At 50.0% G+C, this 15,035-nt stretch overlaps 8 protein-coding genes across 8 annotated transcripts; 3 read left to right on the top strand and 5 right to left on the bottom strand.

The window, feature by feature from the left end:
* Nucleotides 1–282: 282 nt before the first annotated feature.
* On the top strand, nucleotides 283–1,712 carry J4E82_008646 (uncharacterized protein; the record flags this gene model as incomplete). The annotated part of the gene is made up of 5 exons (XM_051734877.1): nucleotides 283–537; nucleotides 673–759; nucleotides 832–897; nucleotides 956–1,313; nucleotides 1,402–1,712. 5 exons carry the CDS (start codon nucleotides 283–285, stop codon nucleotides 1,710–1,712), a joined length of 1,077 nt encoding a protein of 358 aa, XP_051585345.1.
* Nucleotides 1,713–1,892: 180 nt separating this feature from the next.
* J4E82_008645 (uncharacterized protein) lies at nucleotides 1,893–2,739 on the bottom strand (the record flags this gene model as incomplete). The annotated part of the gene is made up of 3 exons (XM_051734876.1): nucleotides 1,893–2,471; nucleotides 2,521–2,659; nucleotides 2,711–2,739. 3 exons carry the CDS (start codon nucleotides 2,737–2,739, stop codon nucleotides 1,893–1,895), a joined length of 747 nt encoding a protein of 248 aa, XP_051585344.1.
* A 661-nt stretch (nucleotides 2,740–3,400) lies between these two features.
* J4E82_008644 (uncharacterized protein) lies at nucleotides 3,401–4,571 on the bottom strand (the record flags this gene model as incomplete). Its single annotated transcript, XM_051734875.1, has 3 exons — nucleotides 3,401–3,884; nucleotides 3,937–4,071; nucleotides 4,123–4,571. The coding sequence occupies 3 exons, from the start codon at nucleotides 4,569–4,571 to the stop codon at nucleotides 3,401–3,403; spliced, it is 1,068 nt and encodes a 355-aa protein (XP_051585343.1).
* A 904-nt stretch (nucleotides 4,572–5,475) lies between these two features.
* On the top strand, nucleotides 5,476–7,774 carry J4E82_008643 (uncharacterized protein; the record flags this gene model as incomplete). Its single annotated transcript, XM_051734874.1, has 3 exons — nucleotides 5,476–6,999; nucleotides 7,064–7,144; nucleotides 7,190–7,774. The coding sequence occupies 3 exons, from the start codon at nucleotides 5,476–5,478 to the stop codon at nucleotides 7,772–7,774; spliced, it is 2,190 nt and encodes a 729-aa protein (XP_051585342.1).
* A 57-nt stretch (nucleotides 7,775–7,831) lies between these two features.
* On the bottom strand, nucleotides 7,832–9,497 carry J4E82_008642 (uncharacterized protein; the record flags this gene model as incomplete). The annotated part of the gene is made up of 2 exons (XM_051734873.1): nucleotides 7,832–9,323; nucleotides 9,391–9,497. The coding sequence occupies 2 exons, from the start codon at nucleotides 9,495–9,497 to the stop codon at nucleotides 7,832–7,834; spliced, it is 1,599 nt and encodes a 532-aa protein (XP_051585341.1).
* Nucleotides 9,498–10,107: 610 nt separating this feature from the next.
* Nucleotides 10,108–11,792, bottom strand: J4E82_008641 (uncharacterized protein; the record flags this gene model as incomplete). Its single annotated transcript, XM_051734872.1, has 4 exons — nucleotides 10,108–10,748; nucleotides 10,800–11,370; nucleotides 11,422–11,540; nucleotides 11,594–11,792. The coding sequence occupies 4 exons, from the start codon at nucleotides 11,790–11,792 to the stop codon at nucleotides 10,108–10,110; spliced, it is 1,530 nt and encodes a 509-aa protein (XP_051585340.1).
* Nucleotides 11,793–12,644: 852 nt separating this feature from the next.
* J4E82_008640 (uncharacterized protein) lies at nucleotides 12,645–13,529 on the top strand (the record flags this gene model as incomplete). The annotated part of the gene is made up of 1 exon (XM_051734871.1): nucleotides 12,645–13,529. The coding sequence occupies one exon, from the start codon at nucleotides 12,645–12,647 to the stop codon at nucleotides 13,527–13,529; it is 885 nt and encodes a 294-aa protein (XP_051585339.1).
* A 58-nt stretch (nucleotides 13,530–13,587) lies between these two features.
* On the bottom strand, nucleotides 13,588–14,952 carry J4E82_008639 (uncharacterized protein; the record flags this gene model as incomplete). The annotated part of the gene is made up of 1 exon (XM_051734870.1): nucleotides 13,588–14,952. One exon carries the CDS (start codon nucleotides 14,950–14,952, stop codon nucleotides 13,588–13,590), a length of 1,365 nt encoding a protein of 454 aa, XP_051585338.1.
* Nucleotides 14,953–15,035: the final 83 nt, after the last annotated feature.

Raw genomic sequence — 15,035 nt, 5'->3', positions numbered from 1 at the left:
TCCAGCGCGCCTGCCTTAGCATCTCAACGTGCCTTTCACTCTCACCTGGAATACACAGCTACCCAATTTCCGCAGTTAACATGTTCGCTCGTAGCCTAAATGATAACCCACTACGACTTCTCACCACTCCCTTGCATGACTAGCATTATTCTGTTGGTTTGTGTTGGTTGAGCTCTATCATATTCGCTTGTCTGGTGAAGATTACAGCTAGCACCGCCTCCACTCCTTCCTTTTCTTGCCAGCTCGGACTCACACTCACCTACAACACTCCGAGTAGACAGAATGAAGCTCTATTGGATTATATTAATCGCAGGTCTCATTGCCCTCGGCGCGACTGAGTATCTACAGAATTTCACTAATGACAAGGCCGTCATCAACGGTAACGCTAAGGCTCTTGGGTACCAGAAACTCTCCTCTAGAGGCGATACAGACTCCGACCCCGACGACGATTCTGACGATTCTGACGACTCCGACTCCGATGACGAAGACGAGGATGATGACAACGATGATGGCTACACAAACCCTGCTACCGATAAAGTCTGGTTTGACTCACAATGTCGAGGAGCAAAACTTATGTTTGCGTCTACTCAAAATCCGCCGGAAGCCATTCGATTCGTGAATCCTTTGACATCTCCTTGGGATGGTGATATGAAGCACGAGCTTGCGACATAGGGTTACAAAGAAGATGTTTCTGACCCTGATGGCGAATGTGAAATCGGTGCACTCCAGCCAATGCTCGATGAGCTGAAACTTTCTAAAGTGAACAATCTTCACGGTGGACCAAATCATTGTTTATCTGTATTTCACGCCGATAGCGATATCGTGGAAAAGGATCCACAAGGGAGAATGCCACCTCGCAAGAAGCAGTATTATACTGCCAACGGTCGGAGATACAGGGTGAGCTTATTCGTGAAGTTCTTCTGCTGTCTCTTTACTGACACCTTCCCACATCTAGGTCACAACGGCCTATGCCACCATCATCATCAATCCGCAAGCCGGTCTAATCTATTTCCTTCGGCGCGGTTCTGCCGTAAAAGAGGCCCGTGATCTATGGCGTATACGCAAAGGAGACCCAGTTCCGTCCGATGAGTTGCCAGCTTTACGTGCGAGTTCAGACCTAGCATGGGGGTTCTGGAATCGAGTAAGGCGCGATAAGTTGGCAGAAATTCATGGCTTTGTGTCTATGCTCATAACCAACGGCGAGACGCGGAGAATCATCGATAGGATACTGAGGGAGCAAGAACTAGACAGGGTGCCCCTCTGGCCGGGAATCGACGTCAAGATAAACACCCCGCAGTATATGGCTCTTCTGGGTACGTTCGCGTGTTACACCTCTTTCCAATACTTTTTCAAGGTCTCGCGTGCCTCGAGTTCTGGATCGAACTAACAACGTGCTCTTAGGCAGTCCAAACGGTAGAGCGGTAGGTTACTTTCTTGCTCAACATAAAGCACAGATAGGTGGCAATCGTTGCGTCAAGACTATTCGTATTTTCCGTGGAGACGCGATGACAGAAATGCCTAATTTACTCTTCGCCGTTGAGTGGGCGCCCTCTCCACCAGCAAATGCACCGACGGATCCAGTGGAGGAATGGTTACCCTATCCAGATGATGGTATGGGAGCTCTCACGGATATTCAAGTAGGTAATGTGGTCAAGAGGAGTGACGATGGAAGAAACATGGTGAGGAGTCACAAAGTTTGGGTGAAGCTGTAATGTCTGGAGTTTCTCCCATTTTATCAAGCAAAATTCCGGACAGCCAGCTCTCTGTATGTACTGTTGATGTTTTGCAGAAAAACAGCTCTCAAGATGTTGTCCCATCGTATCCACTCTGCATTGTCTCGAGTTGCTGAGCATCATATTCCACCCAGATAACCAGAGAAGCACCCCTAGCTCTCACTTAGATACAGGAAGATATTGATGGGAGCAACAGTAAGGACAGAAGAAAGCGTGGTTGATTTTGCCCATGACATCAATTTCGACAATCTTTTTAAGGCACTTGACGCACTTAGCGCGATCTTTCCCTCCAATCTTGCCACGCTGAAAGTGAAGTGCCACGTCTGCGGCGAAGGTCGGGTAAGCAAGGAGCCATGTTTCGAAATCTTCGGTGTCGAGGAGGTCGTTGTGGTGTTCGAAGATGACAGCGGTGATGAGGCGTCCCATAGGTCCATCAGCTTTGACCTCAGTACCGTAGTGAGCCTTGATCGAAGTGGTGAGTATGTCTTTTCGATCTTTGACAGCGTTCATGAGAACGGCCTTGATATCTTCTGCTGCCGGTTCGTAGATTTGTGCGACATCGTACTTATCAGCGACCGCGTAAATCCCGATGGGGATAAGAACGCACTTGCAGTCATCGCTGCCAGCCAGCCTGACGATCTCGTCTTTATCGTAAATGCCGGTGTAGATAAACTTGAGGAGGAAATCGAAGTACTCGGGCTTGTCCTCGTGTAGTTCTATAGTGCTCTCGGATGCTTCCTGGAGATAATTAGTATGTTGTATTAGTCACCATAAGACATTTTCTGACCTTAAAACTACCGGTAAAGGCGTTGAGAAAGTAGCCAGATGCGAGGCACAGTACAGCCTTATGTGCATGGTACTCGCGCATCTTGCCTTCGTATACTTGCTTGATCTTGACATCTGAGAGAGTGGGGTTGTTGAACATCCTGTAGTCAAGTTATTTTTCGGCGCTCGGAGAACTAGCAGGTTTTACTTACTTAGCGGCTGCTCGTGTTGATCCAGACATGGTGAGGAGTAGTTGACCAGGAAGAGTCACAGCTAAGGCTTGCAATAACTGGATGAGTTGTGTGCACATAACGGCATTTGCACCTAGATAATCGAGCACTTGCATCAAATAGGTTAGCGGGGACTGTCGCGGTGTAGGCGCGGTAAATTACTGCATCTGGTGAGTGAGCGAGTGATGAAAGTGAGAGAAGAGCCACAAAACGTTTGGAGAGACTGATATTGCCTCAAGAAACTTGACCTCTTGCCGCTTGCAGATTGCTGTCTATCTCTGGAGCTATTCACCGAAAAAGACCTTTCCATGTCTGAGGCCGTGATTTTCTGGAACCTGACACGCGTGAGGTATTCTGACGAACTATGAACGCTTCCTATGGTGTCAGAGTAGCCACCAAGTAAGGAAGTCCTGCATGAAAGGCAATGTCAGTATACAAAGCGGGTATAATCGAACTTGAAAAGAGACTCAAAATGAAGAAGATGGAAGGCGAGATTCTTAAAAGTATGGGCAAATTGGTATAGAACACTATGATAATATATACTACTCGAATTTGACCGAATGCTTGGACGGACGCATATCAGGCCCTGCGTCGCTTGGAGGTCTACACGACTTTTCAACTCACTTGGCACTCGAATGCGTGGCTTTCTCGATCCTTAATGTGAAAGTACGCTCACAAGTCGTCAATGAGCGGGCTAAGACCTTGGGCAGTGCCGATCTTGTCTTCGTAAAAGAACCTTCGCCTTTCGACATTGTTACGGTCTGCCATCCACGTCGCGAACGCAGGAGCATCTGTGCCAGGCTGCTGGAGGATGGGCTCCGCACCCTTACCCGCTGGGATATCCTCGCGAACACTCCAGCTGCCACCGGTTTGGTGTTCGTCGCTGAGCATGAAACTATGCAGCAGTTTTGCGCCTTCGGGGTGTGGTGCCTTCTTCAAGATGGCGCCGGTCTGAGCCCAAGAGGTAAAGTTAGCATCGCTGGGTAGTGAATATCTAATCGGTAGCTGGTCCGTGAATGACGAGCCTCCAGTGAAGGTTACTGCGCTGCTGCTGTTGGCGGCACGAACGAGCGCGCCAGGGGTTGCTGTGCCGCGTACCCAGCGAGGGTTGTTGGCAAGCAGCGCGTCAAACCATTCCTGGCCAAGCTCCTGTAGGCTAGAGATGTTGTTAGTCGATCTTTATACGAAGTAGGATGGAATAGACTTACATGAGCTCGAACTGGTATAGTACTGCATCATCATCGTTGGGATAGGTCAGAACAATCTTGTCCTTGAACTCGGGCTTGGTAAAGTCTTGGTACGATGTCGGTAGCGTGCTAGTCTTGTTCATGTTGGCGGAGATTCTATTGTTGTTTTAGCTTGTGGAAGAGATGCCAGTTTGGAGAGTATCATACCCCCAGTTGAAGATGAGCAGTCCACTGTAGGCTGCATCCGCGTCCTTGAACACAGGGTATACCTTGTCGAAGTTCAATGGCGCGTAGTTCATCAAAGCACCTTCTTTCTTCCAGCGTGGATAATCGTGCAGCGTTTGCAGGATAATGCTATCAACGTAAACATTGTCGGCTGCCAGCTGATCATCAAGATTGCCGTCGTGGTACTTGGATAGATCGACAGTGACGTTGAGCGTCATGTTGGGGAACCTTGTTTCGAAGGCTGTTTTCAACCCATTCTGTTGGGTTTTCTCGTCACCGCCATGCCAAAGAGTAACGACGCCACCTTCGGCAAGAGCTGCTTTGTAGATCTCATCAATGCTGCGTGTTTCCCGCTCGAAAGTCGTGTTTGGGGCATAAGCTGCTAGAGAGGCTCCGGCAAAGAGTGCCAGGCTGGAGAATGTAGAGCGCATGATGGTTTGCGTCGGTCGATTGCTGAAGTGGTGGCGCAGTTACAATCGAGGCACAGCATACCTGCATCTTATACTGAAGAAAACTCTACTCACAGACCGTTACGCTAACGATGCTATCACTACAGATTGATTACGATCACTGTCTCCTGTTCTGCTTGAGTAATCGCGGAATTGTTCCAGCTGTGTTCGGTCTTCGGTCCTTTAGAACTTGTTCGCGGACCGAAATGAGGCTGAGGCTTCGTAACATAGCGTGGCGCGGACGTCATGTAGCAGTGTGAACGACGTTGTAATGGCAGTCGCTCATCGACCAAGCCTTCAAAGACATAGTGAGGAGCTCCTGGCACATGGAGTAGCGTGCCGACACATGTGCTGCCAGCTTCATAGCTCTCGACAGCACCGGTTAATAGACACGAACAGTTTCCCCAGCGCGGGCCGTGCGGGTGTAGTGGAACTTAGTATGAAGAAGCCCGGAAATCCGCACAGACCCTTCGGCTCTAACAAACAAGCTTCTTCGGATGGCGTCAGCCGCCTGCATGTCATGCTGGCGCGTGCGGCGAGCTGTACCTGGCAATTGGAGATCATGCATGAGACTACAGTACTTGGAATTAGAATGAGAAGTAGTTGTTCGTCTTCTTGATGAAGGGTGGTGTCACATTGGAGCGACTTCAGACCAGGAGATTTGATGAGCGGGGCATGACCTTGGAAGTGGAGATTGCAGGTCAGTCACGTGGACGCGTAGCCTCTTTCGGCATCGTTTCCCATCCCTATCGCGTGCTGATCCGGCAACCGGCATTGCTATCACCGCGACACCCTGCACTGCCTCGAAGTGCGCTATCACAATACCAAACAAATTGCGACTGATAGCGTGATTCAAGCATGGAAGGAAAACCGAAGAGCACAAGCGATGGAGCATGAACCTGCCAGTCCCTCACAGGAGCCGGCACCCAAAAAGCAACGGACCTTGGCTTGCCAGCGATGTCGCTCCCGGAAACAGAAGTGCGAAGACCGTCGACCATGCCAGAACTGTATCAAAGGAGATGAAGATTGTCTGCCCACCCAACCTGCGCCTCGTCCACACATTGAAAGCGAATATGTGCGCATTCTGGAACGACGCGTTGCTGAGCTCGAGTCTTTAGACCCACAGCATAGTCTCGACCACCTCGAGAGACCTTCTGACAGGCCTGATCAAGAAAATAATCCCGACACATCGCCGGCGAGCAGTGGGATTCGAAATGGCGGTGTCATGGGCGCGATTGCCAGTCCACCGGTTCAACGAACCGTCCCACCGCGACGCTCGTCCATTCTTTCTGGCTCATCGCCAGGTTACGCTATAGCTCCTGGTCTCGATGATGAGCCCGACCTTAATCATCTCGTCTTCGGACTAATTGCATCGCCATCAGCTCAGTTCTCAACTCACGATGCTGCTATCAGTCCAACCAACCCGGGACCGGCACCAGCCATTATGAATAGCGCACACGCACTGATGGCTACCATGTCTCCAGAGCTAGAGGAAGCATTGCTTGACGCGTATCGCGAGCGTGCTCAAGCTCAGTATCCCTTCTTCCATTGGGACACATTCCTCACATGGCATTCGGAATGGAAGCATTGCCTCTCCTGCGACCTCAAAGAACGAGCATGGCAAGGCTTTTTCGTCAACCTAGTGTACGCAACATCTTTAGTGCTTCTGCGTCAACCGTATGCGGCAGCACTTAATGCGCGAGAGTTTTACAACAGTGGAATTTCGCTGCTACCGGCTGTGCTACGTCAGCCAGATAGAATTCTTCAGGTGCAAGCCTATCTCCTGCTATCCATTCATGCACTGCATCAGAGCTCCACGGAACGTATTATTTCTCTTGCGTCCACGGCTATGCGACAATGCGTTCAGCAACAACTACATCTCGGTGAGATGGAGCCGCCATCAGCGAACGTTCAAACGAGGCTTATGATTCAAGTCCGTCGACGGTGCTTTTGGTGTGCGTATTTGCTTGATCGACTGGTCATGTCATCATTCGATCTGCCTCCATCGATACCAGACTATATGATAACCGTAAGACCATTTGCTAATATCGAGGACCATGAACTATGGGAAACCGCTGCGATTACTCCGCCCAGTCATGACTTACCTGACTCTCAGCATTATACATGCAACTCTTCAGCGCTTCATATACTCCAGTGCAGGCGTATACAATCCGAGATTAGTGCCGTTACACTTCGATGGGATTATGACACTCAGTTCGAGAACACTTCGGATTGGCGAATAAGAATTCTTACAGAATTGGACAACTTTAAGTCCCGTGTAAAGAATTTCTCAGATCCACAGTCGAAAGGCTACACGTCGCAACGTTGGCAAGCTATGATTTATCACTACACGTTGCTCATGCTCTATCGGCCAACAAAAGCCAACGTAGTCGGGTCTGCTGGCGACTGGGTAAGCCATTACTGCACGGAATGCACATTAATCACACACTGACTTTGTATTCTCGCTTCTGCAGTCAGTCCAAGCCAGCAGTCAAGCTTGTTTAATGTTTCGAAGAACCCAGATTGATCGTCAGATTGCTCAACCATGGCTTGCAGTGAGTATGATTCACGTCCGATGATGCTCCCGCTAATATCAGCAGCTTCTCGTTCAGTTCCAGTCCGGCATCACACTGCTGTACTGTTTCTGGGCTACTCCACCAGAACAAAGAACTGAAAATTACTTTTCCCTTGACGTTCCCGACGCGTTACGTGCCTGCTCCAATATTCTGGCGATAATGGCAGACCGATGGGCCAAGGCGGAATGTCTGAGAGACGTCTTTGAATTACTGGCGCGCGAGATACCGCTAGTCGATCGACCCAACAAGCCACCGACCCGATTATCAGACAAAACGGTCACGGCGATTCAAGCGCACCTCCCACAGGTTCGTGCACTAGTGGTGCATCGCCCCGTGTTACGCATGATCGATGAGATGATACACGAAGACTTTCCTCGCTCCATTCAACCTTCTCAGCCTCCGTCAGTCGCTGGCATGCTCGGCCCAACCCAGCAGGAATCTGAGGATCATTTCAACTCTCAGCTACAGCAAATCAATGCAAGTTTTCAGATGCCATTCGCCATGCAACAGCCGTTCGAGTATGGAATGGCGGAACCTGGGCTTCACGATCCGGATGTCGAGGGGCTGCTCTCATTCCCTGGCGTTTTCGATTTCGACGGCTGGACATGAGGCACCAATGAAGGATGAGGTTTTATCAACCATGATTTGTTTAACATATTACAGCTATCAGTGTCTCTGGAAGTTGGCAGCCTTCCCTTTCTCTACAATTGACTCTCCTGCGACTGTCTCAAAGAATGCATCTGCCAGGTACCCACCACAATAGCTCAATTTCTCGAAGCCGTCCGTCATAGGCTTTGAATTAAGAGCTGGACCTTGGATCGACTTCAAGTAGGCAGCAATACCTTGCTCCTGCCACATCTTTGCGAATTGTTCCGTCACCATGTTCAGGCCTTGCAGACTCCAGATCGGTTGGACCTGCCACACGATTCCTAGCTTGGCAAGGTCAAGATGTAGGTTCTTAACATGATTCTCACTGAAGCCGGCTTTCCCAAAGTCGTAGTCGCCGGTGTAGCCAAAGGCGAAAAGTCTGTCCGGGTACACCTTCCGAACTTCTGTGTGAAATTCAACGATGTCTCCCCAGTTAGGTGAATCCATACGTGCCCACGTTACGTCTCCAAGCGGTGCAGCGGCGATGGCACGCTCGACGATGCCTTTGACGCAGCTTTTCAGCATATATTGACCCATGGCTGATCTCGATAGCTCCCAGTCGAAAAACACTTCCTGTTGGACGGTCTTGGTTGCGATATTGCGACGATCGGACAGGGACGCGAACTTCTGTTTCGACAGCTCTGCCTTATATGCGGCATACTCTTCTTCCGTCGCAACGGCCTCCACAGCTTCGTCGAATGTCTTGATTCCCGCTTTGGCCTTCCACTCGTCTCGTGCAACCTTCAAATCTTTACCTTCGATCTGTGCGGCCTGAAGGCACTTTTGCAGTGGCTCAACCTCCTTCGTTGCGCCCTGCACGTATTCATGGTCACGCTCATCGACGACACTGGTGATGAATTCAGCATGGTCTGTATCGCTGCGGCACAACAGTAGCGTCTCCGCGCCCATGACATCAAATTGCATCCGCACAGCTGTCAGACGATCCAGATATTCCTGAGTGGGTACAATAGTTCGCCCTTGACCAATTGTGAACTTCTTCATGCCGATGGCTAGGTCGTCGATGTGTATCATAGCCACACCAGCGTCCACGAACTCGCGTGCCATTTTCATCGTACTAGTGAGGCTACCGAAGCCCATATCGCCATCCGCGACGATAGGCGCCATATAATCCCAGTTCTCCAGTCCTTGTCGCTCTTCGATCGGATGTCGCAATCGGTACTGTCGTTGTCGCTGATCATGCCAAAGTTGGCTCTTGAAGATCTTTGACACAACCTTCGGCACGGTATCCCAAGGGTAGTCGGCGTGGTCCATTCCCGGGAGTGCGACTTCTGAGAACCCACATAAAGCACCAGAGACGTAGACGGTTTGCTGGTGCTTGGCCATCTGGGAAACCGCAACGGGATCTGTAGTACCGAATGTCAACTCGCATGTGCCAGCTTTGTTGTGGGCGTGCAGTTGATTCCAGAGCTTGATGGCCTGGGTCGAAGAGGCATCTGAGGGTGCGGGAATGGACGTTCGAAGCGCGGCTATAGTGCTTGCAGAGTATGGTCTATGTATGAAATCAGCTCAACTCTATTGTGAATCGGTTTTCGTAATAACTTGCGAAGTTTACATACCGCTTCAAGTGGGATTGTCTTGCGGAGCTCCATTGCTTCTCAATCGCAGCTACATCAGCCTCGAAAGCCTTTTGCTCATCTTCAACTGATATCTGAAGTTCTGGCATGGTATTGGATATGTTGCAATGATATATGATTATGTTTATCGAGCTCCCTAGCTTGGAGGATGATATGTTTATATCGAAAGGGTACTGAAGACCATTTATCCATAAATTTCGTCTGCTTCTTATGGTAGCTTTCCCAACGTGCGATGCACGAAAACGGTTGCTACCCTTGTCATCTAGTATATGCAGGGTATGTAGCTCCCCCACTACGCAAAGGTGCATGAGCCGGGTGCTGTCGCAGCGTCGCACTTTGAAGTCCGACAAACTCCGTTATCAAGGGACAAGCCAATCCACGAGGTGCTCCACTTTTGACGTGCGGGGGCGTACAGTATGCTTGATCGGTTCGCGACTTCCGATCAACGCGAACACAGTTTCATCCACTGGGGATAGACATTTGACAAGCAAATTGTTGAGTAATTTTGCTGTAGCAAATGGTTACATAAGTTATTGGCTGTACTGATCTTGATCAAAATTTGGGAAGTCTTTAGATCACAACTAGCATCTAACACGAATCGATGACACAAATACGGCGAGAGTTCTGTAGGCATTGCGCAGTCGGTTGTATTTTTGATCCTGCAAATCTGTATATATTCCACCTCATCTTCTTTCGCACCTACCATACGTATCGGAAATGCACATTCTGCTTATCAGTCAGGTCGCGGAAGTCGGTATCTGCATGCACTCTCCCACCCTTGTCGGAATCAATCCGATCACGCCTCCGGTTCTCGTACCAACAGTATGTTGCGTACATGGCGATGGTGATGATCGATAGCACGTAGCTACCCAGAACGGCACCCATACCAAGTGGGTACAGTGGAGCTTGATCAGCCTTGAAGAACTGTGGAGCGATAATATTGCTAACACAATAGGCGATGAAGACCAGCGCATTGACTGTGACTTTCTTAGTATGGCCCGCGGTATTTGCCGTGTTGATACCAAGTGAAACAATGTATGGACCAAGGTAAAAGTATGAGCAGTATAGTGCCGCGAGACGTCCGTTATAGTTGTCGAGGGGCAAGACGTAGAGGAAGACTGCGGATATCATGCCGACGATGATACCAAACATAACCCAAGCAGTTCGCAGCTGCTTCGCAGGGAAGTATTTCGCGGTCAAGAAGACCCCACCGTTACATACGTACGATGCCACGGTTTGTAAGATACCGGTAGGCATCGTGAGGAGCGTCGAGCGCTGTGATGTATAACCGAGGCCTTTGATGATAAGAGGCGTGAAGTTCGTTAGACCGCCGTTCGGAACTTGGGGTTGTTAGCTCATGTCTGTAGTGTTGGTACCTCAGGTTTCCTTACTGCTAATCCAAATGTGAAAGAAGAACATCAGCCAAGTCTTCGGGTCGAGGAAGGCTTCGATCATCTGTTCCTTCTTGAACGTCTTGTTTTCCACTCCGGTCTGATCTTGCCGGATTTTGTCGATCACAATTGCCTTTTGCCGTTCCGTAACAAACTTCGCTTTGACGGGATTGTCAGGCAAGAAGATGCCGATCACACAAGCCCACACAATGGTCATCGCACCTGTAATCCAAAACATGGCACGCCATTGGTGTTCGCCTGCGAGGAAACCGATTCCATAACCAATCGGACCAGTGAAGCATACTGAGAGTCCAGTATACATCAGGCCTGTTCGAAGTGGTTGCTCACGTCGAGGATACCACATGCCGATGATAAGGAAATTGCCTGGTACGATCGGCGCTTCAAGGGCTCCAAGCAGCACACGTAGTGCAATGAGAGTTGGGAAGTTGTTTGCGAAGCCGGTCGCGATGAGTATACAGCCCCAAAGGAGTTGAACGACGAACATGAGCTTGGCGATCGGAAAGCGCTGGAGGAGGCTGCCGCTAGGAAGACACCATACCAGGTAGCCAAACTGTTCATCACCGTTAGCAGTACAAATGCGACGCTGACTAGACTTGCTTACATAGAAGGCACTGCCGACCCAGCTATATCGATCTCCGGTCAACCCGGTGTCAGCCCGGAAGCCATACAGGGCAGCCGTAGCTGTTGTAACTTTGTCCATAGCGCCCAGCGTGATATTGACTGAGACGTCCATTAGTGCATGTTTGCCATGATCTCCTGCCTCAAGCACTCACACCACAACAATGGTACGAGACGCAAATCCAGCTTCCATCGTAGACGTGTTGCTTCCTTTCTGGTGTACGCATTCTCGCCCTCAAGGTGATGGGCGTAGGCAGCAGCGACATCAACATTGGCTGAAGCGACTTCGCCGATCTTGACGGAGTGCGTATCTTCGACGTCGGCAGACGACATGACCTTGCTATCGTCGGCCATGATATTGGTAAATGGGTGAAGATTAGGACGCAAAAAGAAGTTCCTGTGAGGTGTTTCGAACACATTCACCAGGCTCGTGATTTATACAAGAGCTGGACCACAACCAAGAATCATATCACGAATGTGTATCTTGGTATCTCGTTGGGTGTCACTATCTCCAGCTAGACAGCGGTTGAATGTGATATGGGTCATTAGAGGCCAGCTCGATAAGACTATCACTACATCCTTGACTCGTGGGCGCTCGTTTTCTCCGCGTTTTGGCGACGGCAATGATCAACCGGTTCGCATGCCCATGTACGTTGCTTAGCGTTGAGGGAACAAAGAGCTGACGCTTCGGACTCTCGACTCCGCCAGTGGGTCACGGCCGAGCGTGGACTACCAGGCCATCCCACTATGCCTCAATAGTGCTAGCTCCGAGGCCCTCAAATCCCGAGAGCTGGCATCTGTATGGGTAGACGACATAGATATGCCATGAAGTACGCATGCGGCAAGGTGATGGTCTGTGAAGTGCCGGGCATACTGATACCGTGACTACATCGGCGCGCAATGTCCGATTGTTTCCCGTTCGCACAATAGCGCGACCATCGCGTATCCAGGCGACAGAGGTATCCAGGCGACCAGAATTGAGACAGCGTTGTGTTTGGTCAAGATAGACTAAATAAGTAGACCGTGGTGGAAAGACGTGGCAAATCGCGAGAAACGTCAACCGCTTATCGGCGGCTGTCACGTGCACGGCCGAATTTAGACCCATATATCGAAAGTGACATAGAGCAAGATAGATGAATCAGTATCGAAAGACTTACTTGACACTAGACAGACGACTTGAAATCCATATACTCGCTGGGTAAAATCATGGCACAAGTTCTTCGCATTTGCATGCTGAACGCCGACGCACCGGTGCCGGTGGTGGCTGGCAAACGTGCCCCCACCTACGGACGTGTCTTCCACGATCTCCTCTCTTCCGCCGCCAACAATACCGAATCATCGCGACATCCATCGGAAAATATCGTCCGCATTATGTCTACCGATTTCAATGTCGTGGTAAACGAATACCCAGCTTCGATAACAGAATTCGATGCCATCATCATTTCTGGCTCAGCGAACTCTGCATATGATGATTTGCCCTGGATACGCAAACTCGAACGATGGGTGAAGGAAGTGTATGAAAACGAACCGAGTTTGAAGATATTTGGGAGCTGTTTTGGTCATCAGCTAGTATGTCAAGCTTTGCTGAAAGACTATGGCGTCAAGGTAGAGAAAGATCCAAAAGGCTGGGAGCTAGGAGTTAAGGAGATCACACTACATCAACAGTTCCGGGGCAGATTCTTTGGGAACGACAAAGGCGTTGAAGCGGGTGGCTTGGAGAAAATGAGATTGCAGTTTGTACACCATGACCACGTAGTTGTGCCAGATATGGAGGCCCTGCCACAGTCCTGGATGACGGTGGGAAATACTCAGCATTGCGCGGTACAGGGAGTATACGAACCAGGTCGTGTCCTTACATTTCAAGGCCACTTCGAGTTTGATCGTTTCATCAATAGTGAGACGGTCAAATATTTCTTCCCGGGCTGGCAACCAAAAGTCTTGGAAGAGACACTTGATGATATTGATGCAGACGACGATTCTGTGATGGCAGCTAGTATGGTCCTCAAGTTCTTCCTTGAGGGCAGCATTAGGAAGGATGGTCAATCACATACTGTTAACGGGGGCTTGCTTACACCACCATCTCGAGAGTAAACATGTAGATAGTAAACGTTTCGATGTGTATCAACTACATGTCTAACGGTTGAAGTTCCTAGTCGGCCCCCTCAATCAACGCACCTAGTCTTTTGACACCTTCAACGATCTCCGCCTCTGTATGCCATGCCCATGATAGACGAATACCATTCCCATAGCCCTTTGCAGCTCGGACAGCGGATTCAGGCTCACCCTGCACTTGCATCATATCACCGTATGCGAATTTCAGATCCCACTGCTCCAGAGCTTTGGCAGCCAGAGCTGCACCCTTGCCAATGAAGCTTTCCGGCAACAACAGCCAAATGAAATATCCACCAGCCTGAGTGGAATGCCCATTGTGATCATCTCCAACGCCATTCGTTTGACCCAAGATTTCGGTATAGGGTTTTCCAGTAGAGACGGTGATTCCGAGTGGGGTCAAATGAGCGTCTATCGCCTCTAGCATAGCGTGATAGCGAGCTCGAAAAGTCGGAATGACATTCGTCTCGAGATGCTTTTGCAACAGCCCTGACTCCAACATTTCGTGTACGAACGACGCGGAAAGGTGTGCAGGACAGCCACCAGATTTCGTAGCACCTACTTGCGATAGTGCCAATGTGAACGCGGGTGTTGCTTCGGCCCAACCAACTCTGACGCCCGGCGCTATAATCTTCGAGAACGAACCGTTGCTCACAGCATTCCCCCACTCGTCTTTAGGCCCTCCTTCTAGGACGCGATCAATATCAACAAGCCGTGGAGGTACGTAACCGAGGTCTTCGAGATTGCTTTGTTTGTCTGTTGGCCAGCGTAAGATGTCATACACATCGTCGGTAACAACCAGGGCGTCGTATTTTCGTGCTAGGCGTATGAGGTCCTGTCTTCGCCGTAGTGACATGGTTTTCGCGCTCGGGTTCGAGAAGGTTGGGACGCAGTAGATGACATGTCGGTAAAGCTTCTTGTATCTGTCGCCTGTCTTTCGTGTTGGTAAATTTGAAGTTGGCGATGCACTTGCTTCTTCAAGACTTCGTCGTAGAAACTCTAGGTCTAACCCTTCATCGTCTTCGGGTACGCCCCTCATCATCCCTTGGAATCCATTATCCATAAAAATTGGGCAGGCTAGAAAGTAGCACGGCTCGACCATCCATATGTTTTGGGTGTATCCGGGCTCGGTGAAGCGCGCAAGAATGTTGTCCAGGTTTCCCGACGCCCCATTAGTAACGCAGATGCGATCCAACGAGATCACCGAACCCCGTCCATATGTGGGAGTCAGCCATTTCGCGATACTACGTCGAAGTGGTTCGTAGCCAGCGTCTGGTCCATAAATCAGTGAAGCTGCAGTCTTGGCTTTCGAATTGAGTACGTCGGTCGCGCCATCGAGCAGTTGAGCTGAAGGGAACAGAGTCGGCGATGGCCACCCCAACTGTAGGTTGATGCTTCCCGTCATGGTAGATAGTTTCGGATGCAACGATGACCATGATCCTCACAGCCAAACTATATCAGAGCGGCTATGAATGGTATCCAATTCAC

The sequence above is a fragment of the Alternaria postmessia genome, assembly GCF_024291825.1.
Source record: "Alternaria postmessia strain BMP 2775 chromosome Unknown scaffold_72, whole genome shotgun sequence".
Taxonomy (NCBI): Eukaryota; Fungi; Ascomycota; class Dothideomycetes; order Pleosporales; family Pleosporaceae; genus Alternaria; species Alternaria postmessia.
The sequence above is the reverse complement of the archived record's forward strand: the minus strand, read 5'-3'. Positions and strand labels throughout refer to the sequence as shown.